General features: G+C 39.5%; 1 protein-coding gene across 7 annotated transcripts in view; it reads left to right on the top strand.

Moving 5' to 3' along the window:
* The window catches only part of LOC104611429 (plastidal glycolate/glycerate translocator 1, chloroplastic-like), a 65,927-nt gene that overhangs the window by 12,716 nt on the left and 27,336 nt on the right, over window positions 1-25,875 (top strand). For 6 of the 7 annotated variants that reach the window (XM_088901155.1, XM_010278459.3, XM_010278460.3 and 3 more), the window contains 4 exons: window positions 5,456-5,707; window positions 5,801-6,116; window positions 9,301-9,562; window positions 9,676-9,791. In XM_088901155.1, the coding sequence (XP_088757281.1) occupies window positions 5,477-5,707; window positions 5,801-6,116; window positions 9,301-9,562; window positions 9,676-9,791 (925 nt within the window). In that variant the 5' untranslated portion in view covers window positions 5,456-5,476. The remainder of the gene's footprint in view (window positions 1-5,455; window positions 5,708-5,800; window positions 6,117-9,300; window positions 9,563-9,675; window positions 9,792-25,875) is intronic. The other variant, XM_010278458.3, reaches the window with a different exon arrangement.

The following is a 25,875-nucleotide window of genomic DNA, read 5'->3' on the forward strand; positions in this document are numbered from 1 at the left end:
ATGTGAACTCCAAATTGATTGCGGATCTCAGCATAAAATTTCTGGAAGATGGCAAATAATTCACTTCTTTCTTTCATTAAATAGAGCCACATCATTCTTGAACAGTCATCAACAAAAATAACAAAATATCTGTATCCATTATATGACATCACTTTATAAGGACCCCAAACATCTGAATGAATTAAAGAAAAAAGACTCGACACACGGTTATCGACTCTAGAACGAAAGGGAACACGATGGTGTTTCCCAAACTGACATGACTCACAATCTAAAACAGAAAGTTGACTCAATGAAGGGACTAAGGACCTCAACACTTTCAGCGAAGGATGACCAAATCTACAATGCCACTGGAGAGGAGAAATGGATGACTGAAGGGCCGTTGACGTTCTTCCACCACCATCAAGATAATACAGTCCACCGGCTTCCTGCCCTCCACCAATCTTCATCCCCGTCTTGAGATCCTGAAAAACACACATAGAGGGGTAAAATGTGATGGAGCAATTAAGGGATTTGGTCAGCTTACTAACAGACATAAGATTAAATGGAAGCTTAGGTACATATAAAACAGAGGATAGGGATACAGTGTCTAGGTCAACATTACCAACACCACAGATAGATGATGTGGAGCCATTAGCAAGGGTAACAGATTGTGATGTTGAGCAATGAGTGAGAGATGAAAACACACATGGAGTTCCCGTCATGTGATCGGAGGCTCCAGAGTTAATAATCCAGGGGTTGGGTGTGGATGCCAAACAAGCCATACCTGAGTGTGCAAAGGTAGCTGTGTTCTGCTGCGACTTGGATTGAACCAACCTTTCATACTCATCACGAGGAACACTCACCATCTCCTTGCCTGGACCATCTGAGGGAGTAGAAGGCATCGGGTCAACTGACCGGTTCTCCTGTCTAGAGCTGGAACTGGTGTCACTAGTCATGGCATGGTTGGCCCACGTCGAGGGTGGACCATGTAAGTCATAGCAGTAGTTAATAGTATGTCCATCCAAATCACAAAGAGTACACTTCCGTGGATGTGTAGATCCACCACTACCACTCCGGCCAGGCTGGGCTCCTCGAGCCCCACTTCTGCCACCTCGACCTCTCAACACTGCAAATTCTGATTTATCTGAGACATTAGAGTCCATAGATCCAATGGAAGCCCTCCGAAGACGAGCAAACACCTCCTCTAAAGATGGAAGGGCAGATCCTCCTAGTATTTGGGCTCGTACTGGTTCATACTCAGACTTCAGCCCCACCAGAAACCGAGTCACATCAAGCTGCTCTCGCTATTGTGTTGAACTTTGACATCAGAAGTGAGAGAATGATAGACATTTAACTCATTCCGGATATTTCTCACACTGGCATAGTACTCCTCCAGGCTCTGATTTCCCTGTTGCAGATTGAAGTATTCCTGATACAGTTGATATACCCTAGTGGTATTATCCTGACCAGAATACAGTTTCTTAGCATGATCCCACACCTCTTTGGCTGTGTCAAGAAACATGAAGTTCACACTGATTCTGGGTTCCATACTGTTCCACAACCATGTGATGATCTGTGCATCTTCCTGTTCCCAGTCTTCATATTCCTGAGAATTAGCAGGGGGTTTCTCTTCTCTTATGTGCTTTACTTTCTTCTTCGCCTTTAGAAAAACTTCTACAGACTTGGCCCAAGGGACATAATTCTCTCCATTCAGTTTAATGGAGGTCATTTGGACATTCAGGTAGTCAGTAGATATCATGACACTAGGTTTACTATCACTGTTAACTGCCATTGCCGAACTCCCTTATCACTGAATTCTGAGCACTACACAATGCACACTGCACACTACACAGACACTACACCGAAATCTGCACACTGAGTTCAGCAATAATAAATGCTGAAAACCGCACTTGTAATCACCACAAACCCTAATCCACAGCTATCGGAAGTTTCACCATTAAGTAGACACTACTGCCCTTCGTATCACACACAAACCAGCATAAACCCTAGCATAAACCCTAGCATACTGCAATCTGAAAACCCATCATACGAACTGTACCACACCTCTCATGTATTCCATAACAGAAAATATGCATAAAAAGGAGCCTTTACCTCATCGCCTGAAGGCCAACCACACGAGGAAATGAAACACCACTGCACCACACGTACCAGCCCTAATTAGGGCTTAGAAACCACAGCAACCAATCACCAACGACACAACCGGAGGCATAGGAACCTCCAAGGGAAGAGGGCGATCACTCCTTTTCAGCCCTTTTCCTAGTCTCCAACTCACAGCTGAGAAACCCAAGAGAAACCCTAGTTCGAATGCGCAGAAAACAGAATTCTAGCTAGTCTGATTTGTTTAATGTTGCTCTGATACCATGTTGAAGTTCGACCTGCCCTAGAGTTCTGTTATGTTTGTTGACTGAAAAGTAAAGTAAACAGCAAGAAGTAGGAGAGGAAAGAAGAAGGAAGAAAGAGGAAGGAGAGAAAAGGTCTGATTCAAATTAGAGAAAAGTATCTCCTAGTTTCAGCCAGACCTGTTATTATATTATTAATTTAGTGGAAAAGACTTAAGTGCTCTTATTTAAGTAAGAGGCACTCGCACTAAAACCGAAATACCCCTTCACTAAAACCACTAACAGAACCTAAGATATTTGGTTTTCCTTGATGCCACAATGGATATTTGGTTTACCCTAATATGCTAGGTGTTTTAAAAGTTCTTTAGCATACAATTGGGTGATAGGAGTATTACGAAGTACTATTCTCAACTAAAAAGGTTACATAAAGAGTTGAATATTTACCAATCAATTTCTCCTGATGTAAGGGTTATGACAAAACAAAAGGATGAATTTTTTATCTGGCAAGATTCTTATTTGGTCTCAAGGCGATGTATGAACCAGTTATAGCTTTGATCTTAGGAAGCCCAGAGGTGCCATTGTTACCAAATATTCCTTCCAGGATTCAAAATGCACCATTATGTAGACATGCTAGCTTTGATAGAGGGAGTAATGTGGAACTTTTCATGGAGGTAGAGAAAGCACATGTGGTGAATGTAGTGGTGGTGGAAAAACTCCAAAACATGGTTGTGGGAAGGATACTCTGTCTTGCACATATTGTGGGAGAAAGGGCAGACTATTAATTACTACATGATGTTCATGGTGTTTGAATACACTCTGATAGTGATACTATGTGTTAAAACAACCTGACCTTCAAAGAGCACTATAAGGAGCAAGAAAGAGAGATGAATAAAGGAGAAGAAAGAACAGGTAGAGAGAAAAGGAATGATCATATGAATCAAAAAGTTCTAATCTCTCCCATACATCCCACCAACTATATATATAATGATAAGGTGTCTTAGTTACATGGACCATACTAAAGAGAAGAAAATGACCACTCTGGTACTTTTAGTAAATAGATTATTAAAGGACTAAACTACCCTCTTTTAGTAATCAATAATGATGTCCCTGTTAAATAGGCAATGAGAGAAGAAACAAAACTGACAGGAAAAGAGATGTACTATCCTGAAGGGATGATGAGAGGACTACATTATCAGACTTCAGCAAAATCTGGGTTGGGAAGGGATTTTTTTGTATAGTGCAAATTTCTATCCTTTTTCTTGAGTGGGTTTTTGATCTTGTTTTCAAGCCCCTGCTTGTACATTTTCTCATGTACATCCTTCCCTTCTCTTTTGAATGAAAGTTACCTTTTCTCAAAAAAAAAAAAAAAGAAAGATAAGAGAACCACATAATGGCATGGGTTTAACAGAAGCCAATATAACCCTTTAGAACAGTCTCATGAAATTTTCAAATGATGTCCATTTTATTATATATGCAAATAATTCCTAACAGTGACCATCAAGTATCAACTGTTAAGCCATTATAACAGGGCCCCATTATTAAAACCAAAAAGCCTATAGCCTTATCCTTCCTAATAGTAAGATGAATCCATATTAACTAAAATACAAGGGAGCTTCAAAATGATAACTATTGAACAATCCTAGAAAAGAAACAAAATGTAAGGTTCTTTTCTTTAAAGAGTAAAGACATAAAGTATAATGTATTAATATTAAAAGTATAAAAGGGCCTGTAAGGTTCTGAAGGAAATACTCACAGAAAGATTATTGCAAGAACAGAATAGTTTTTGTCTAACTTGTTCTGATCAAAAGAAGCTGTCTTTTCCAGTTGATCTTGCTGAGAAACCTCCCTGTCTATTTAGTTAACATAAAAGTCATAAACAAATAAATTAATTTTAACAGAAAAAAAATCATAATCAGAAAAGCAAAATGAAGAGTTAATTCAAGGCGGTGATTCAATCAACTTGCAATTAGATAAAACTGAGAAAAAAAAATTCAACCTTGACACCCTCATCAAAGAATGGCAGCATGGGTTGGTCCTTGTTCTCGGATCGGACACCTTAAAGGATGCACTTGCTGATATCAGATATAGAACTTAAAGCTCAACCAAAGAGTAAGAAAAAGACACCTGAGAAGGATGACTAGGGTACATGGGGAAGTCAGAGAGAAATTGAATGAATTAAACCACCTGAATGCAAGTTAGCATAGAGAAGTAGTTGGACTTGCAGAATTGAATCAGCACACACACACACACTGCTTCAAGTTAATAAAATATTTTCATCACCATTAGCAGATGCAGCAACCAGAGTCTGACATGAGATTTGGTAGTGCTGGCTTTGACAGCCCGGAGCAATTTCTTTCTGATCTCGTTGGAGTAAATATGAAGATTCTGGGCCCCATCATCTTCAGCCGAGGCGGTGATGGTGGCTGAGAAGGTGGAAGTGGCTACCTTAGTGACATGCATCCATAACACGTTGTGAGATAAAGAGAGTAGAGATAATTGGATTTTGAAGGTTGAATTCATCATCATGTGGATTGGTTTCCAATAGATGATCAGATTGTGAGGGTTGAGCTTGTTGCCACCAATGAAGGAGAAAGGAGAAAGTAGAGGCAGGGTCAAGGGTTTTGGGTTTCTCTTATGTGGAGAATAGCAATAGATTAGGTAATGGGAAATTTTGTCCAGAAAAATGCTGAAAATATCTCTGACAGTGTTTAGAGGAGAGATATTCTCAGAAAGATTCAGAGTTTTCTTGATCATCAGAGGGTGGGTATGTGAACAACATGTAACTGCTGAAAAGAAACTTTTTCAGTGATAGGAGGTTTATCTTATGCCACTTACGTAGGAAATTTTGAAATTCCTGGGAAAATACGGTCATATTCTTTTTCTAAAAAAACTTCCTGGGAAAATATATACCAGCTATTTGTTTTTGGCTTCAAATATACCAACTATTTGTTAAGTGGGATAGAACCTGATATTGATTTAAATAGCTTTTTATATCCAGAAAAATAAATCTAGAAATGGTTTCTCTCCCAAGAGCATCTCAGACTCTCCATCTCTTTCCATAGTAGTTACTTCTATTAATTCCTTGTTACTTCTCTCATGTCCCAATTACTCAACAGGAACCCGCAGAAAGTCCCACAATGTCAGTAGCAAGACTTGACAAGACTGCAATGAAGATATCAGCCGATTTCAATGGCAATCCAGCTTCACATAAATGGCCCCAAGGACGGGGAATCCAAACTCCCATTAGAGCTACTGGTGCTGGTTCCAGGTTCTTGCAAGTGGGTCATGACGAACTAAGATCTCATCGTCGAGTTCCAACAAAACCTATGGGTGCAAAGGGTGAAAATATTCCTGTTAGATTTCAAAGTGTGAGTGATGATTTTCCTGTATTTATAGAATGTTTGGTTTATGTTTTCCACATTTTCTGTATGTTTTTCATTTGATGGTTTGCTGCCTGCCAGGTTTTTGGAATTATGCATCTCATCATTTCACTTGGGATTATCCTGGTGATGGATAAATTCCTGAAGCGAGCCTTTGTAGCTGCTGCCATCAAGTTCCCAAGTGCCCTTTTTGGGATGTTCTGTATATTTTCTATTCTGATGATTCTTGATTCTGTTGTGCCATCAACTGCGATGAGTTTGGTAAACTTCTTTGAGCCAGCAAATATGTTCATTCAGAGGTGGCTCCCACTGTTTTATGTTCCCTCATTGGTGGTTTTACCTCTCACTGTAAAGGATATCCCTGCAGCTTCAGGAATTAAGATCCTTTTCATCCTAGGTGCTGAATTCTACCTTGTTCTTTGTGTTTTAATCCTTTTGAACTTATGGAATTTACTCAAAGTGTTAAATGGGAATGTTGTACTGCAAACCAGTTTCCCCTTTTTTGTGTGTGTTTATGATGTTGTTTTCTTGGAATTTGATGGATCTTTTACACCATTCAATTGGCTTTGTTTTTCTTTTTTTTTGATAAATGAATTTCATCAATTTTCATTAGAATCAAAGGATAACATCTGTTGCAAGCATCCCAGTGGGAGGTGCAAGGTGCAGCCTCACTCTTTAACAAAGAAATACAAAGATTTACAAGCATCTCATTCAATTGGCTTTTTTGATAGTTTTTTTTTTTGGTTAGGAACAATAATAGTTCCAAAAATATAATCCTCCTGACTGTAAAAAAAATGTCAGCATTGTAAACTGTAGAACTAATACACCCTCTTTGTTGTGTTGCTATTTTTCAAATCCTCATAATCACACTATAATTCTTTCTACCATTTGCACAAATTATCAAGGCATCCTGATCACAAGAAACCCAGCATCACCATGCCCATACCTAAAAAGAAGAATACATCAAAAAACCATAATGGTTTGCATCATATTCATCCAATAAATCATAAAACTGTTAAAATGCCCTTTCTAAACATAGTCTCCTGAAAGTTCAGATCAACAATTTGCAACTTCCTTGTGATTACTCCTAATTGTTCCTTTGGTGATCCTTTCTTGCACATAATTTCTCCAACTAGTTTTGTTAACTGTTAAAAAATCTGATAATGATTGATAAAAGTAAAGATGAACAGCAGAAAAAAAATGGAAGAAGAAAGACGGAAGAGAGGAAGAAGAAGAGAAGAGAAAGTTGGAGGAGAAATCACTCAAAATTGTGGGTTCATTGATGCAGCCCACTATCTTTTATATTAACTGATATAAAAGAAGAGGAAAGCTGCAATCATTCCCCTGATCAGGCGAAAGCATCATCATCATGATCCAAGCCTTATCCCATTTATATGAGATTGGATACATGAATCCTGTTTTGCCGGTCTGAAATCATTTCTTACTACTTCTACCCGTCTTTTTTGGTCTACCCCTTGCCCTTCTAGCCCCTTCAATTTATAACAAATTACTTCTTATGGGTGCTGTTGATGGTTTTCTATGCACATTACCAAACCATCTTAGGAGCCGTTTGATAACAGCTGGAGATGCTGGACTGAAAAGCTTATTGCTTTGTCATTTAATGAATAAGTTTTTAAGGAGGTTGTGGGCTCCTTAATGGCTGAAACTGAAGTTGGGTAGATCACTATACCCTTGAAAATTTTATTATTTAATTATTTAATTATTTTAACAACTAAAAGGCAAAGCCGTAAGTTTTTCAGTTAAGCAGTTATCAAACAACCCCATAGTGTACTTTCTCTCATTTTATCACCTATTGGAGTCACTACAAAGTTCCTAAGAATGACTTCATTTCTGATCCTATTCTTTCTGTTTTTTCCACTCATCCATCTTAGCATATGCATTTCTTCCACATTATTTTTCTGGACATGTTGTTTCTTGACTGCCCAACACTCTGCAGATCAGGCAGAAGCAATACAGAAATAAAAAGAAATAAGGCTTATAAGGCCCATAAGCTCAATAAACAAATAGTCCAATAAGAAATAAAATGATTAGACAAACAGCAAGACATGGCAGCTAATATGGACCATTATCATTATCAACTCAACTAAACAAAGCCTCATCCCAACTATATGGGGGCAGCTAAATGAATCCTGTTCCACCATTTGTTCTATTCAGGCCATGTCCATTGTTAAATTATGGGCCCTTGAATCATTTCTCAATACTTCAAACCATGTTCTTTATGGCTTGTCCTTAGCTCGTCTAGACCTTTTAACTTGGATCAGATCACTTCTTCATACTAGCAGATGGTGTTCTATATGCATGTCTGAAAAGGGCCAATACCTCAACGTTGGTCCCAGCTATCTGGGGTCTTGGAAGGGGTAGACTGGGTACAGTCCTAACCTTAAGCATTTTTACCCATAATGTGGGGACCCTCCGACAAACATTCCATATACATGTCTAAACCATCTTTTATTCATGTTAGTCTACTTGCCCTCATTTTATCATCTATCAAGGATACTTCCAGATTCACATAGATATGGTTTTACCACTCATCCATTTCAATATTTGTATATCTATGCTGTTAACTTTGCTCTAAATCATCGAATGGTTGTTTGAATCAAATGTATTTTTGTATTCTCATTTGCTTCTTATAACATGCTTCTCCGGTGAAAGCCATCAGGTCTCAGTTTGAGTATCATGTAGCTAATAGACTTCCTGATTAAACTAGTTCCTATGTTTTATCTTGCATGTCCCCATTGATTGTTTTTACATGTATGCATAACCATGCAATGAATACTGAAATTAGTGTTTGATAAATGGAAGTTGATGGACTTTATTTAAGTACATCAAACTGGATACAATGATTTTATGAACTTTGAAAAAGTGTCTATACAAATAGTAATTATCATGCTAGTTTAGATTTTAGAACATTAAATAGACGTGGACATTTTTTACCAGAGACAGTCTATTAAGAAGAGGTTTGCAGATCCAGGATCTGTCATGTGGGATGTCTGGGAGGCTCCCAGAGAGCAAATACCATCTCTTCATATACTGTTCTGTCACTCAAAGATTGTGGGGGCACTTGCTGGAGTCGACTAGACTCTTCTGAGTCATGCCACACTCTTTTATTGATCTATTATTGAGCGGGCAGCAGCAAGGCATGTGTAAAAAAGGGAAATTGATGTAGAATATGGTGCCTGGAGTTATTGTATGGTCTATCTGGGCTGCGAGAAATAGAAGGGTCTTTCTCAACAAAAGTAAGTCTTCAGATGAGATTATCAACCTCTTGGTTGGTAAGATTGGGTCATGGGCCTTTGCTGTCAAGGGCAGTGACTTTTTATCCCCTTGGCAGTCTCTTAAATGTATTGGTCTCTGGATGTAACTCTAGTGTGTCTTGTTGTGTAGGTTGGGGTTCGAACATATTGTCTCTGGGTCTGTGCCTCTTGTTGTATTATCTTCTCCTGGGTTCTTGAATAAATTTTAATTTGCCTTTATTCAAAAAAAATATTTAAATTTTAACTATGTAATGATTATTTCTCTTTTAGGAAATTAGTGAAAGTTCTTCCTTTTGTTTTCTACAGTTGGGGGTTGGCTGGCTTCGTTGTCTGTTGCAGGTTACACAGCCATAGCAGTACGGAAAATTGTAAAGACAGAAACAGTATCTGCAGAGCCTATGCCAAAACCTTCTCCATTCTCACAAATTGAGCTGTGGGCATGGACAGGGATTTTTGTTTCATCATTTGTTCTTGCAGTCCTATATCCAACTGCACTTGGAACAAATGCAAAAACATGTCTTCCTTTCTTACTTGCAGCTACAGTTTTAGGTTACATGGTTGGTTCCAGGTAAAATGCTTGTTTCCTACTTATTTTATAAAGAACAATGTCTGTTCTATCTAAATGTCATGTCATTTTTCCTTTCACTGCAGCCTGATTATGCTGCATGGTTTTGGTTATAGGTGGCAATCTGATGCAAAGAAAGCTCTTCATCCAATTATTTGCTGTATACTCTCTGCAGATCTTTCAGCACTAGCTTATGGGTATTTCTCCCAGTCTGGACTGGATGCTGTGCTAGGTTTACAACCTACTTAATTGTCTATAATTCTTTTGTTTATTCAGTAATTGTTTTCTCTTATGTTTTATTGACATGTTAGATCTCCTTAAACTATGCAGAAGGATATTTATAGGTTAAAGTCTATTTTGAGGATACCTACCCTTGGGTTCCACTACAATATGCAGAGGGTTGGGGTCTATCATCTGAAGGTTCTTTCTAGGAAATATTACCAACAAATATATTCTTCCTAATGTTGTGGTCCCAAAATCTAATTGTAGGCTTACTGTTATTGATATAGAATTATGCTACAAATGCAAAATATCAACCAGCAGGCCCAAGAATATTACTGTGAGCCCATGTGCATGTTAGCCTATGCTCCAAGGTCAGATGTGAAGACTTTAGGAACTTATCAAGTTTTATGCTTAACTTCTAGAGTTAGAAAGCTTTTTTTTATATGAACCTATTAGCTTCTAAAGGTTTTCAGAATGTTTTAAACCTTCGTATGTAGGTTTAATTTTTCATCAGGTGTTTGCACAGAATTAAGGTTACCTCATAGAAAGTCAGGATGATTTAAATTTATCTTAGGAGCATTGATATGCAACTTAAATTTTAAACACACCCATGAAGCTTATTCCTTTTATGATTTCCCTGTTGTCTTGTTTTTGTTGGATCTTAGTTATTGTGTTTTGATAGGTTCGATTGGTTCAGTAAAAAACATTTTAATTCTTTGGTTGTAAGGTTGATTGCATCAAGCATTTCCATGAAGCAGTTGCTAATGTGCCATAGATGCTCCCTTATTGCTTGATCTGATGAATCCTTGAAGACCTTTGTGGTTCAAGATTGGCTGTATTTAGTTGCATGTAAAGCAAAGGAAACAATTTGTTTTCTCATGGAATGAATCATTTCCTAATTTTCCAGGTATTTGGCTCAACCTGTAAAACAAACCTAGATGCTCTGGACAGACACTCAGACAGGATGTCATGCATTTTAATTAGGAAGCTTGAACCTCCTTTAAGAAAATGACAAAGAAGATTGGAAAGATAGTCATTTTCCTTCAACTACTCATTTTGTACAAAGTGTTTGTTTTCCACAGCCAATTATGGGAAACCAAACACCATAAAATAGTATTTCTTATGGAAATCTTTGGTTTTTCTCTACTTCAGTTGCAATGATACTGAAATTGTAAAAATAAAAAAAAAAGAAGGGGAAGAAGTAGCACAACCATTTTTCTCTCTATTGCTCTATCTAGAACATATAAAAGAGAATTTTTGTATTTGAATTGCCTAAATAATTTCTTTTGTATAAAAAAAAAATTTCCTGTTCGAAGAGATGAGAATCAAGGGGAAGGTAAGCCTGAAGGTAAGGGAAGCGAAAAAGGGTACAATATTGCTGGAAGGATTAGAAGTGATTGAGTGGCTAAGAGAGTTCATAGCTGGAGCCTGTTCAAAAGGTAAGCAGATAAACTGGCAGGATTTTAGTACATTAGAAGGGAGAAGATATGTTGTTGAATGTAAGAGGAATAGAAAAGGCTTCTTCATAGCTTTGGCTGAATTTTTTGGTAAGGGATGAAGGCAACTGGTGTGTCTACCAGCAGGAAAACAGAGCCAAGGATGGGGGGGAAGTTGACTGGTTGCTCAAAGAGTTTTTAGCTCATACTCAAATGATAAAAAAGCCTCCATAAGGGAGAAGAAGGCATATCTCAGCAACAGCAGGGTAGAACAAGGGCCAGTGGTCATGGCAAAAACAAAAGGCCAATGCAGAATGGTGGGAGGTCTAGAGAGAGAAGAGTGTGATAGTAAGTTTGTGATACAAGCCAAGGAAAAGGTTAATGATTGGAGGAGGGTAGCTGACTTACTGGCAACCAGGTTGAAGCTGAAGAGTGTCTTCATAGTAACCCCCTTTGATAACTGTAAAGCCCTCCTAGATCCAGTAGAGAATGAATTGGAAATATCAGCTATCAATATTCAGGCTGATTTCGGATCATTCACAGTCTTTAAATGGAATCCAATATCCAACACCAAGGATTTATTTGTCGAAGATGGTGTGGTGGTGCGTGTAATAGGCTTGCCATTTCATCTGTGGAAACAAGAAGTAGCAGAGTCTATAGCAGTATTGTGTGGAGGAATCTTGAAAGGAGCTTTCTGGGGTGATCTTTATTCAGTAGCAATCCTGCTAAGTGGTGTGAAGCCAGAAGACATTCCACGAAAGGTAGAGGTACGAACAGAGGGGAGTTTTGTCTCTGTGTGGCTAGTGTCCTCCATTGAAGCAGGGCTGTGGAAGGAGGCTCGTATGGTAGGAGGGGAGAAGGAGGAAGAAGAAGCATTACGTGGACTTGTGAGATTGGTTAATTCAAATGGGAAGGAATGTTTCACTAAAAAGGGCCAACAAATTCTGGGAAGCCAAAAAGCTTTGGGGCAGATGGAAGGTCAAACCTATAGAAAGCAAAAAAAGGCTATGACAAATGGCAGATCTTTTGCGCAGGTGGTGTCAGGGGAAATAGACAAAAATATACCAGTGTCTAAAGGGAGAGGGCTGAACCAGCAACCTCAGACAAGGAGGGTTGCTGGTTCGACCATTAAAACAGGGGGGCGTGACTTGTTAAGTGGTCACGTGGGAGGAAAAGACTTAGAAAATGGGCCCAGTTGAGTGGATCCCTTTTCTATTGGGCCGGAGAAGGCAACTCAAGTAAAGGTTTTAAAGCTGGGTTCTTATATTACAAGTTTTGAGCCCAAGGCCCATTACAAGACAAATGGGCCAAGGGACCCTTTAAGTAAGCACGTGACTAGGAGGAGGGATGAGCTGATATACGAGATTAAGCGTCTATCTTCTTCTACCCCGAATCCCTCCTTTCAGTCGAACAGTTCAGGCGCAAAATCTCAAGACTCTCAGTCTCGAGGCTCTCTACAATGGGTCCCATCCAACCTGGCAAACCGTCTCTCACCAGATAGGCGCAACCTGAGATACTTGAAGCCTAGTGATTTGAACAGAATAGGGTTTGAAGATTGGTTGAGTGAACAAAACAGCAGTGACAATTCTGATAGAGATGAAACTATAAGTTTGGGAAGTCTGTCTCCGAAAAGCAACAATGATTTACTTGAAATAGAAAGTTTGCATACAGAGCTGTTATTTTTAGAGGAAGAGATTGAAGAGGCAGGTGGCGGGAAGACTAGAAATGGCGAAGAAAATGGTCCTAAAGCTGTGAAAACTCCTCTTCTCTTCGTCGAGGGAGCTGACCCTAAGTCTAATGAATTATAGGATGTTGGTGGAGAGGGACAAGAATCGGCCGTGAGGATGGATGTGGGTATTCCAGTGTTGGAAACACAGAGAAAGGATTTCCAAGTGGGTAGGTCGTCAGGAAGTGATTCTTTCACCATGTCTACTTCACAACTTTGTCCAAAAAGGGGAAAGGCCTTAAAACCATTTGTTGCATGTCAGCAACTAAATTCCAGTGATTCTAGTCCTACCCTCGTCCTACCAAGTATGGGTGTCAATTCTCTTATAGGTACTGACTTGTGTGCTATGCCTGTAGCAGGTATGCCAACTTCCCATCCAGGAGGTTCTGATGCAAGAGAGAGGGTGATAGTGGAAGGAGGAGAGAGGGTGATGGAAGGAAGTAGTAAAGGGGAGGCAGACAGAATTTGGGAGTTGATCTGTACAATGATAGAGGAACTAAAAAAAAAGGAAGGATTCTTAGAGAGATGTTGTAGCCAAAATAAGTGTGAGCAGGGTCAAATTCTTCCTCAGACATTGGCTGGAAAGGGTGGAGAAAAGAAAGAGGATGATTGTTGTATTAGGAAGGGGGGGGGGGGGGGGAAGGAACAAAGAAGAAAAAAAGATCTGGAGTGGAAAGGCTAATCTCAGACATTGAGAGAGATTTAGAATTTAGTGGTAGAGGGGATAGGAGGAAGGGCCTAAAATGTGGAGATTATGGCCTTTTCATGGGTGTTTTTGCTATTTTGTCTCGATGAAAATTATTAGCTGGAATGTAAGAGGGTTAGGGAGTGTAAGAAAGAGAAGGGTGATCAAAGACCTACTCCAAAGGGAAAAACCCGATATTTGTGCTGTTACAAGAATCCAAAATGATGGAATTAGATGGGAGATGGGTGAGGAGTTTTTGGAGGTCTAGAGGTTTAGGTTGGAGCTCGTCTCCTTCTTGGGGAGCCTCGGGGGGGATTGTAACACTGTGGAGGGAGGATGTGGTGGAAGTAGTGGAAGAATTGAAAGGCAAATTCTCAGTTTCCATTAAGTGTAAGAATGTAGAGGATGGGTGTGTATGGGTCTTAACTAATGTTTATGGCCCTAATTCCTATAGAGAGAGGAATGAGATGTGGGAGGAACTATATGCAATCAAGGGGCTATGGTATGGCCCTTGGTGCCTGGGCGGGGATTTTAATGTCATTAGATTCTCTGATGAAACCAGTAATCCCCAACAGGTAATTACAACAAGCATGAGGAAATTTAATGGTTTTATTGAAGAATGTGAATTGAAGGAAATATCTCTACTACAAGCTAGTTACACTTGGTCCAACCTTCAGGAAACCCCTTTGTGTTCGAAGTTGGACAGGTTCTTATTTAACCTTGCCTGGGAGAATAGTTTGGAAAACTTGGTTGCTAGAGCGTTACCCAGGGTCACCTCCGATCACTGTCCTATCCAGATAGGTACTGAGTTTTTTCCTATAGGACCCAAACCTTTTAGATACGAAAAATATGTGGCTTACCCATCCAAATTTTGTGAAAAAAGTGAAGGAATGGTGGGGTGAGGAGGAGAGGGGGGGGGGTAAGATGGAAGGGGATCAAGTTTCATAAGAAATTAAAATGGTTAAGAGCCAAAATAAAAGAGTGGAATAGAGATCATTTTAGTAGAATTGAGGAGCAAAAATTGTGCCTAATCTCTCGAATAGAAAACTTGGATGTAAAGGAATCTCAAAATGGGTTGACTGAGGAGGACAAAGTGTTAAGGAGACAATTGAAAAAGGATTTGGAAGAGGTGTTACTGAGGGAAGAAATCAATTGGAGACAAAAATCTAGACACAAGTGGATTAAGAAAGGCGATGGGAACACTAGATTTTTCCATGATTTGGCAAATGGGAGACGAAGAAAGAATCTTGTGACCAAGCTAGAGATAGGAGAGGAGGTGATTACCAACCAAGATGACATAGCCAGAAAATTTGTGGACCACTTCAAATCGATTTATAGAAGACCTTTGAGTGAGAGCAGTTGTGGAAGGGGTGGAATGACCAAGAATTGATGATGGAGTGGCAAGGTGGCTGGAAAGGGATTTCGAGGAAGAAGAGATTAAGAAAGCTGTCTTTCTAATGGATAGATCCAAGGCTCCAGGTCCTGATGGCTTTACAATGGGTTTTTATCAAGATTGTTGGGAGGTGTTGAAAGAGGATTTAGTTGAAGTCTTTAAGGAATTTGCAGACAATCACATTATAAGCCCTGGAATTAATTCCGCCTTTTTGGTCTTGATACCTAAGAAGAATGATGCCAACCACCGAAAAGATTATAGGCCTATTAGTCTGGTGACAAGCATCTATAAAATTCTGGCTAAAGTGCTCTCGTTGAGGATCAAAACAGTCCTCCCTTCTATCATTAGTGAAACCTAGGGGGCTTTCATCCGAGGGTGACAAATAACAGATCAGATCTTAATTGCGAATGAGTGTGGAGGAAATGAAAAGGTCTAGGAAGAGAGGTTTCATTTGTAAATTGGATCTTGTAAAGGCCTATGATTTGGTGGACTGGGAGTTTCTATTAGAGGTTATGCGAAACTATGGATTTGGGGACAAGTTGTGTAGTTGGATTTTTGGGTGTATTAGTACTTGTCACTACTCTTTTTTGGTAAATGGTATGGTGAGGGACTTTTTCCAGCTTGCAGGGGTGTCAGGCAAGGGGATCCACTCTCACCCTTCCTTTTTACCTTAGTAGCTGATGTAATTAGTAGGATCATTACTAAGGCTGATAGTGAAGATGCCATTAGGGGTTGGAGAATAGGGAGACACCAAGTCCCCATCACCCACCTTCAGTTTGCAAATGACCTAATGATCTTTTGTGAAGGAGGTTTTAGCGAAAAGGTAGCAAACCTAAAGGAGCTAATCAAAGGATTTGAAAGTATTTCTAATTTGAGAATAAATTTGGAAAAGAGCTGCATAGCGTGTATAAATTTGGAGGTAGGGGAGGTCGAGGCTATTGCGGAGTGTCTCGAGTGTTCCACCTCTGCTTGGCCTATGTCATACTTAGGATTTCCTTTAGGGGAAAATCCTAGGGAGAGTAGATTTTGGACCCCGGTGATAGAAAAGTTTGAGAAGAGATTAGCCTCATGGAAGAGGAATTATGTCTCTTTAGGAGGGAGAATTACCCTAATAAGAGCTACCTTGGCTAACTTACCTACCTATTTTTTGTCTGTTTTTAGGATACCAGTTAGGGAAGCTAGGAAACTAGAGAAGTTGATGAGAGATTTCTTATGGGAGCCGGGACAAGAAAAAAAGGATCACTTGGTTAATTGGGAAATTGTGTGCAGAAGTAAAGAAGGGGGGGGGGTTGGGACTTGGGAGGGTAACTAGAAAAAATCAAGCTCTGTTAGGGAAATGGTTGTGGCGATGGCCATTGGAAAGAGAGAGATTGTGGCATGAGGTGGTGGGAAGCATTCATGGGAGGTCAGAGAATGGATGGGATGCTGGTGTATCAAGGCAAGCTAACCTAGCAGCACCTTGGAAGGCTATTCACAACACCCTTCCTCAATTCCTCAATTTTATCAAGTATGAAGTTTGTTCTGGCAACACTGTTCATTTTTGGGAGGATATTTGGGTAGGAGACACACCTTTAAAGGATCTGTTCCCTTCGCTATTTTCTGTTTCTTTGTACAAAAAAGAGGTGGTCTCAAAATTTGTCTCACCTTTGGGAACACCCTTAGATCCTACTTGGGATTTTGGGTTTCGTAGAGGACTTAAGGGTGATCAAATTGAATCTCTTTCTGTCTTGCTTGGTTGTCTTAATCAGGTTTGTTTGGATCCCTCCAAGCCAAATAAGAGGGTATGGACTCCTAGACCCAATGGAACCTTCACTTGTGCTTCTTTCTTCAAGTCCATCTCTCAACTTTCTACTCACCAACCCTTTCCGTCAAAAGAAATCTGGTGCAGGCCAGTTCCCCAAAAAATTATGGTGTTTTGTTGGGAAGTATTCCATGGGAAAGTAAACATTCTAGATAACCTACAAAAGAGAAGACCTTTCCTTTGTATTTCTCCTAATTGGTGTATCCTCTATAGAGCTCACGGTGAGGATTGTTACCACCTATTAATGTCTTGTCCCTTTTCTACAGACCTTTGGGCTTGGCTACTTTCATTGTTTGGGAGTAGTTGGAGTCTACCAGTAGAAGTTCACATGCTCTTCAACCATTCTACCTTTTATTGGCCTACAAAAATAGGGAGAATTATGTGGAGATGTGCTCGTGCTGCCTTGATTTGGACTTTTGGGAAGAAAGGAATGCTAGAATTTTTCAAGAAAAGGAAAGGAGCAGTCAGGAATTGAAAGACTGTGTTTTAAATAGGGCAATACCTTGGCTGAAGACCTTGGAAATCTTTCATCAATTCTCCTTTAATGACCTTTGGAGAAATTGGTTAGCAGTAGCGAGGTGTTCATCCCTAAAGGACAAATCAATTACAAGCTGGTCTCCTCCATCCGAAGGCTCACTGAAGTTGAATTTTGATGGAAGTAGCATGGGTAATCCAGGATTATCCGGAATGGGGGGTGCTTTGAGAAATGAGAAGGGAGAGATTTTGTTGCTCTACTCAGGTCCCTTGGGAATTGGGGACTCCATCAGGGTAGAACTTTTAGCTGCTGTACAAGGGGTGCAATTTGCAAACCAGATGGGGGTACAACACCTAACAATCGAGGGGGATTCCAAAGTGGTGGTGGGTTGGTTGAAAAATCCTGAAGAGGCTATGTGGCGTTACAAGAATGAAATGAAGAAATTTAGTTGGTTGACAAGGAATATGTTGGTCACTGTACAGTGGGTGGGGAGATCAGAAAATACTTTGTCAGATGTGTTAGCTAAGCAAGGGGTAAATAGGGAAGAATTGTTTTGGGCTCAGTTGTGATTCTTGCTTTTCTTTCCTAGTTTACTTGTAAGATTCAAGGAGGGGCTGCAGCTCGCGCCTCTCCTTGGGATGTTGTATGAACTCACTCTAAATCTGCTTCTGATTTAATAAATTTATTATCATTCATAAAAAAAAAATATTTCTTTTGTATATGGTATATATTGTTGATTTTTGGTTCTTGATTAATTTTTAGTTTCTTGGCCTCATGAACCTTCAAAAAAAAATCTTCAATACTAATAGTTCAGTTCTTAGGCCTCGTTCTTTTTCCGGAAATGTTAACTGGGTAAGTGAGACAATTTACCAGAAGATCCCTAACTTTTGTGTGCAATCAGGGGCGTTTTAGTCTCACATAGTTTGACCAATTATCTTCCTCCATGGGTAAGTGATTTACCCACCTAGGGGAATAGTAAAACTAACTTTCCCGAGTAAGTTTCACAAAAATTTACCGAAGGGAAAGTTCACTTTCTGTAGGTCCAACACTTCCAGCAAAAGAATGTGGGGATGCTGGTCAAATTCCCTATTGACCCATTCCCCCCCCCAACTTACCAATAAATGAATGGGCCCTCAATCTTTTAACTTCCTGTTAGAAGCCTTATTTCCCTCTCGGTCAATATGTCATTCCAGGTCAATGGGTCAACCTGTGATGTCATAACAAAACATTCTCAAAAAATAAGATAAAAAAATTCGTAACCTGTTGAATGGGTCAGACAGGTCAATGATTTAATCGTCCAGGTCAATAGGTTGTTGACCAAGTTAACAGTTTTTTTGTAATATGGTGGGTTAGAGGTTGACCCAAACTGGAGCTGTGACCAGATCAGCAGGTCATTGATCTGCTGGCTGGGTGAAAAACAGGTTAAAACATTGCATTAATTTGACACCCTTGGATATCCTTTTTTTTTTCTCTCAGAACCCCTAAACATCATAGTTATACCGGATATTTTAAATAAAACACAGAGATCCTTTCTCAGTTTAAAACATTAATTATTTACTCCTAAAACACTATAACTTGTTGGCTAATTATTACTTCTGCAGTTTTGCTAAAAAGTAGAGCCTTCACATACTTCCCCAATGTCTGTCTTGCATCTACCCATACCCATATATTTATAGAGCCCTACTTATAACCATGTACAACAAATATGCCTGTAGTAGATAATCATTGGGGTCCACCAGGAAGATTCCTAATATTTTTTTAATGATAAGGGATCTATGTCTAGTGATGTGTGCAGTTAAGTAATAAATAGGAGTATAGGAGTGACAGTGGGTGGCCTGGCCCATCCCAGAGTAAGGACTTGGCTGAATGGCAAGTAAGGACTTGGCTGAATGGCATTTCTTTTTTCTTGTACTAAGGCCCATGATGACTTGGGCATGGCTGAAGGCCAGATCATGTATGGGCTGGGCCATGATATGCAGGCTCAATCATATGGATGTAATAGTATTATATATTTCACTTTGCTGCTTCTAACGACAGTTCAAGATGTAGCCTAATGGTTTATGTTCTACACTCCTACATACATATCTCAGTTTCAATTCTTCTCCTTAGAATTTTCATTTAAACTACCTTTCCTTTCATAGATATGGTATAAAATATATAAATAAATCAATATTATTAATAACTCAAATACTGAATATGTCTCATAAAAATGATATAGAATATAAGAATATTTACTTAAAATAATATAATAATAATATTAGATAAGTATTTATGGCCCAACAAATGGGCTTGCATCTTGGGCCAACCCCATATCCTATCCAATGTTTTAAAGCGGGGAGATATGATATTAGGTGTTCCACTACCTAGAGGTGTGAGGGGTATTTAAGAACACAAGACACATAAGCCTTCTAAGGAGGAAGGACATGGGAGGAGGAATAAGAAGCAGAAGACAAAGATCTTAAAATTTTATTATAATGAAATTTTTATTACAATATTACAAATTTACAATAAACAAACTTGGAGGGTTTTCATCCTCTATATTATGTCAGTATATAATGGGAATTGATAACGTGGTTCTACAATAGAGATGTAAAGGAGTCTTTGTGAAAGGAAGACAGATAGCTCATCAAATTTTAATAGAAAATGAAAGTGTGGAGGATTTCAAGAAGTCTGGGAAGAAATGAGTTGTATGAGTCGTTTGCAAACTTGATTTAGAAAAAGCTTATGATTTGATGGATTGGTCTTCTCTTCTTGAGGTGATGGTGAGCTTTGGTTTTGGAGACAGATGATGCAAATGGATGATGGGGTGTGTTAGAACTTGTCATTATTCTATCTTGGTAAATGGGACAATGGCGGATTTTTTCCCAGCCTTGAGGGGTATAAGACAAGGAGATCCTATTTCCCTATTCTTGTTTACCTTGGTACCAGATGTCCTGGGAAGATTAATTTCTAGAGCAAATTCTAGGAATTTATTAAGAGGTTGGAGAGTGGGAAGGGAAGGGGTACCAATCACTCATTTGCAATTTGCGGATGATACAATACTTTTTGTGTGAAGGTGGTGATTTGAGTTGAATCAGGAACTTGAAACTTACTATCATCTTTTTGAGCAAATGTTGAATGTAAATGTGAATTTTGGGAAAAGTTGTATAGTTGAAATCAATATGGAGGAGGATGATGTAGTAGAGTGTGCAGGTATCTTCGAGTATGTGGTGTCTAATTGGCCTTTGAATTATTTAGGAATGTGCCTAGGAGATAACCCTAAGAAAGGAAGTTTTTGGAACCCGATCGTAGAAAGATTTGAAAGGATACTTGCTTCCTGGTAGATGAATTATTTGTCCTTTGGTGGGAGAATTACATTGACTTGGCCAACTTGCCTGTCTAATTTTTGTCAGTATTTAAAATTTGGAGGGGACAATTAGGAAGTTGAAGAAACTAATGAGAGATTTTCTTTGGGAGCCAGAGGAAGAGAAAAAGGACCATAGGATTAGATGAGAATTGGTAAGTAAAAGTAAGAAGTTTGGAGGTCTGAACCTTGGGAATATTTAGAAGAGGAATTTGGCCCTCTTGGGGAAGGGCTGTAGAGATTTCCATTAGAGAAAGAAAAGTTGTTGGCCAAGGTGGTGGTTAGTATTCATGGACTTGCATATAATGGATAGGATGCTGGAATTCTAGTATGATTACAAGAGCATCACCGTGTCCAAGCTATTCTACCTCTTTCTCCATTGCATCAGGTATAATTTGCATTCCAGTTACCTCATTAAATTTTGAGAACAAGTCTAGGTTGGGAATTCCTCTCTGAAGGACCAGTTTCCTTCTTTGTTTGCCTTGTCTAACTTGAAGAATGAGCCTATCTCCACCTTTCTAGTACCCTCAAATACAAGTTCAAGGATCGGTTGGAATTTGGGTTTGAGAAGGGCCATCAGGGACATAGAGTTTTTTTTTTTTTTTTTTCGATAAATGAAGAGGAATTTTATTAAGACACTATGAGAACCGTTACGGTCAGGGACACTAAGTTAAATAGTACCTTGACACTTTTGGGCCTCCTTGATGGGGTCTACTTGGATCCTACAAAAGATGATATGAAGATTTGGACTCTACTCAGTCTCTAGTTTGTTCACTTGTGCCTCTTTTTTCAGAGCCTTAACTCAATCGATGGATAATCTTGTGCAGTCTTTCCTTGTTAAGGAAGTTTAGTGTAAACATATTCCACCCATGTTGGGAGTTTTCGTTGGGAAGCATTCCTATAAAGAATCAACACATGTGATTTGCTTCAAAGAAACAGACCTAAAAGTTTCTTATCTCCTCACTGGTATGTTCTCTACAAGGCTGATGGTGAGAATGGTTCCCACTATTAATCTCCTACCATTTTGCTAAATGTATTTGGGATCTGTTTTTTTTCCTTGTTTGGGTGTAGGTGGACCCCCTTGCCAGATGTGCAAAGTCTTTTTACCCCTACATTGTTCAAGTAACCAAAGAAAAGAGGGAGAATTATGTGGAGGTATGTAAGGGCTGCGGTTTGTTGGACCATTTGAGAAGAAAGGAACTTAAGAATATTTTCAGATAAGGAGAGAAGCCTACAAACATCCTAGAGGTGATTCACATTAGAGTGGTTCATTGGCTCAAGTCATTGGAGCTGCTTAAAGACTTCCAACTGATGAACTGGTAAGAAATTGGAAGAAAATTGCAAGTTCAGTTCCAGCTAAGGAGACCTCTTTACATACTTGGATCTCTCCTAGTGGCTTTACCAAGTTGAATATTGATAGTAGTGCTGGAAATCTGGGGCCTTTAGGCATTGGGGGTAGGGGTGGATTCGAGCTGAGCCGAGCCAAATATTTGGGTATTCGAGCTCAGCTCGGTAGAAAAATGCAAGACTTGAGCTCAATTTGAATTGGAAATGTAAGCTCGAGTTCGGCTCGATTGCAGAATTCCTATCTTCGAGCTCTGTTAGAGTCAGCTAAGGAAGGGTATTCAGTCTTTTCATCATAAGTTAAGATGTGTTGTCTGTTTGGTACTGTGTTAAGTCACATGTCCCATACTTAAGTGGGGGCATATTTGACATTGTACCTTGATTTGACACACACACACACACGCACATATATATAGATATATGGTCGGCTGGGAGGGTCTCTTTGACTTCTCAATTCGACACTTCTTCCTTCTCTCTTCTCTATCTCTGAAACTGGTTCGACTGAACTATTATCACATGGTATCAGAGCATCGCTAAACAAGAGAAAAGGAGAGATGAAGACTACAGCTTCATTCGATCAGATCTTCTTCCCCCTTTCTTTCTTTTATTTTTTTTTTCTGTTCTGCGCAACCTGGAGTAAGGGTGTAAGAAGGCTGCGGCAATCCACAGAGGACTGTGGTAACCTATTCAGGTGTTCCTAAGGTTACTGTGGCCTAGTTACAGGTGAAAGAGGAGTCCGGCAGCCCTAATAGGAGGTTTCTGGACTGCTGTCACCATGTGTGACAGCCTTAGTGGTTGTGTGGTTGTGGTTGTGCTGTCACCGACTGTGGTTTTATAGAAGTCTTTTTTTTTTATGTTAACAGAAGTGGTTGAATGTGTGCTTGGGTAGTATCGTGGTGATTGGATGAGGAGGTGCTGTACAGTGGTGAGTGTGTTGGTGTAGTACTCAAAGAACAACAGTCGGTGTGTTTGGACTGATAACCTTTTTTTTTTTCTGGAAGGGCAGAACCAGTTTCATAGATTGAAATCTTGATGGCATCAATGGGAGATGTCAGTGATGACCAAAAATCAAGTGTGATGATTTCCTTTGATTTTTTTTTACGTGTGCAGATGACATCCATCAAACTCAACGGTGAAAACTATGTGCCATGGGCTAAATCGGTGGAAGTGTTTCTTAAGGCTAAGAAGAAAGTAAAACATGTGCAGGAGGAGAAACCTACAGTTGAATATCCGGGTTTTAGTGATTGGGAGCAGGAGGATGCTCAAATCATGACGTGGTTGTGGAACAGTATGGAACCTAAAATCAGTGTTAACATCATGTTCTTAGACACAACAAAGGAAATATGGGAGCATGCTAAGAAACTCTATTCTGGACAAGACAATACTACGAGAGTTTATCAGCTTTATCAGGAGTACTTCAGTTTGCAGCAGGGAAATCAGACCCTTGAAGGGTATTATGCCAGTATGAGAAATCTTCGAAATGAACTTAATGTCTACCACCCCTTAAGTCAGGATGTCAAAATTCAACAACAACAAAGGGAGAAACTTGATGTTACCCGATTCTTAGTGGGGCTGAAATCAGAGTATGGACCTGTCAGAGCACAGATATTGGATGGATCTACCCTCTCCACTCTAGAGGAAGTGTTTGCCTATCTCCGTGGGATTTCTCTTGGACCACAAAGAATACTATACCTTCTAAAAGATTAGCATTTGTTGGAACACGAGGAGGAGCTTATGGAAACAGAGGAGGAGGTCGTGCAATTCAAGGGGGTTGTGGTAACCCTATGTTTGTCGTAGTCATGGTATTGGTGGAGGTCATGGCAAAGGAAGGGGAAGCACTACTAGGAAATGTACACACTATGGAAAAGACGGACACAATTAACTTCTGTTATGATCTACATGGGCCACCCTCCACATGGGCTAATAATGCAGTTGTTGGTGACAGTGAAGTCAGTGATAATCAGCCAGTTGATCCAACACCTTCTACATCCACAACTACTTCTGGGAAGGAGATGATGAGTATCCCAAGAGATGAGTATGAGAGATTTCTTTAGGCTACTCCACATCAGAATACTGCCACCCTTGATCATTCAGGTATGGCTTGCCTAGCATCAAAACCTTCCCCCTAGATAATTGACTCTGGAGCCTCTGATCACATGATTGGGACTCTAGGTATGTTTTTTTCCTTTTCTCAGACCTTCACATCACATAATGTTACCCTAGCCAATGGTTCTACTTCCCCCATTTGTGGTGTTGGTAATGTTGACACTGCATCTCTTTCTTTGTCTTCTGTTTTATATGTACCCAAGTTTCCATTTAATCTTATGAAGCTGGTGGATTGTATTACCTTGACGGGGGTGGTTCTACAATTGCACTTCAAACTTCTTTGACCCCTCTCCAATGGCATTGTAGACTTGGTTATCCATCTCTTAAAGCTCTCAAGCTACTTGTTCCGTCATTGAGTCGTTTGTTTTCTTTTCAATGTGAGTTGTTTCAATATGGGAAACACCATCGGGTTTCCTTCAATATTAGAGTTGATAGTTGCATATTGAGTCCTTTTGCTTTAGTTCATTTAGATGTTTGGGGTCCAATTAGAATTGAGTCCTATAATGGTTATGTGTATTTTTTTTTTTTTGTTGATGGTTGTTCAAGAATGACATGGATTTATTTAATGAAAGAAAGGAGTGAATTATTTTCCATTTTTCAAAAGTTTCATGTTGAGATACGTACACAATTTTGTGTTTCAATTAAAATTCTCTGTTCAAACAATGGCAGAGAGTATTTCCTTAATTCATTTCAGCAGTATTTGGAACAATATGGCATTATTCATTAGACATCCTATGCATACACTCCTCAACAAAATGGGGTGGCTGAGAGGAAGAACCGACATCTACTTGAAACAGTTCAGTCTCTTCTTCATCATATGAATGTTCCTAAACAATTTTGGAGTGATGTAGTGCTTATCACTTGTTTTCTCATTAATCGCATGCCCTCATTCATTCTTAACGGTCATTCTCCGTTCTTTATTTTGTTTCCCACTTTGTCTCCATATCCTTGGACTCCCAGGATCTTCGGATGTGTGTGCTTTGTTCATAATCTAGGTCCTGGTTTAGACAAGTTGGATGCACGCTCCATTAAGTGTATCTTTCTTGGCTACTCTAGGAATCAGAAAGGGCATAAATGCTACAACCCCATTACTCGAAAGTCATTTGTCTGTCTTGATGTTACATTCTTTGAGTTTGTGTCGTACTTCTCAGGTCCTGATATGTCTCTCTCTCCCACAGAGGTTCCTCTTCCTCTTCCTCTTCTAGTTGATAATTCCATTCCTCTTGTTCCTATTGTGACTGAGTCTCCACTTCCTCCAATGCAGGATCATACTGAAAGATCACCAATCTGTCGAGTGTATACTCACCGACAAAGACCAGCACTTCCTTCAGCTTCTACTTCGTCTGCAGATCCAGTTTCTTCTACACCTGAGTTGCCTTCTGACCTTGACCTTCCTATTGCATTACGGAAAGGTAAACATAATTACACTCTACATCCCATATCCAATTATGTTTCTGTCTCTCACCTTTCCGCTTCACATCACCAGTTTGTTTCTTTGTTATCTTCTGTGTCTACACCTAAGGATGTTTAGGAGGCTCTTACCTCACAAGGGTGGCGTAAAGCTATGGAAGAGGAACTCTCTGCCCTTAATCACAATCATATGTGGGATCTCACCAATCTTCCCCCATGTAAGCATGTTGTTGGTTGTAAATGGGTGTATATTGTTAAATATCTACCAGATTGGAGAGTGGAACGACTGAAAGCCTGTTTAGTTGCCAAAGGATATTCTCAACTATATGGTATAGATTATGTGGAAACCTTTTCTCCTGTTGCTAAGATTTGCTT

This window comes from Nelumbo nucifera, chromosome 3, assembly GCF_055504915.1.
Source record: "Nelumbo nucifera cultivar China Antique chromosome 3, China Antique-T2T, whole genome shotgun sequence".
NCBI lineage: Eukaryota > Viridiplantae > Streptophyta > Magnoliopsida > Proteales > Nelumbonaceae > Nelumbo > Nelumbo nucifera.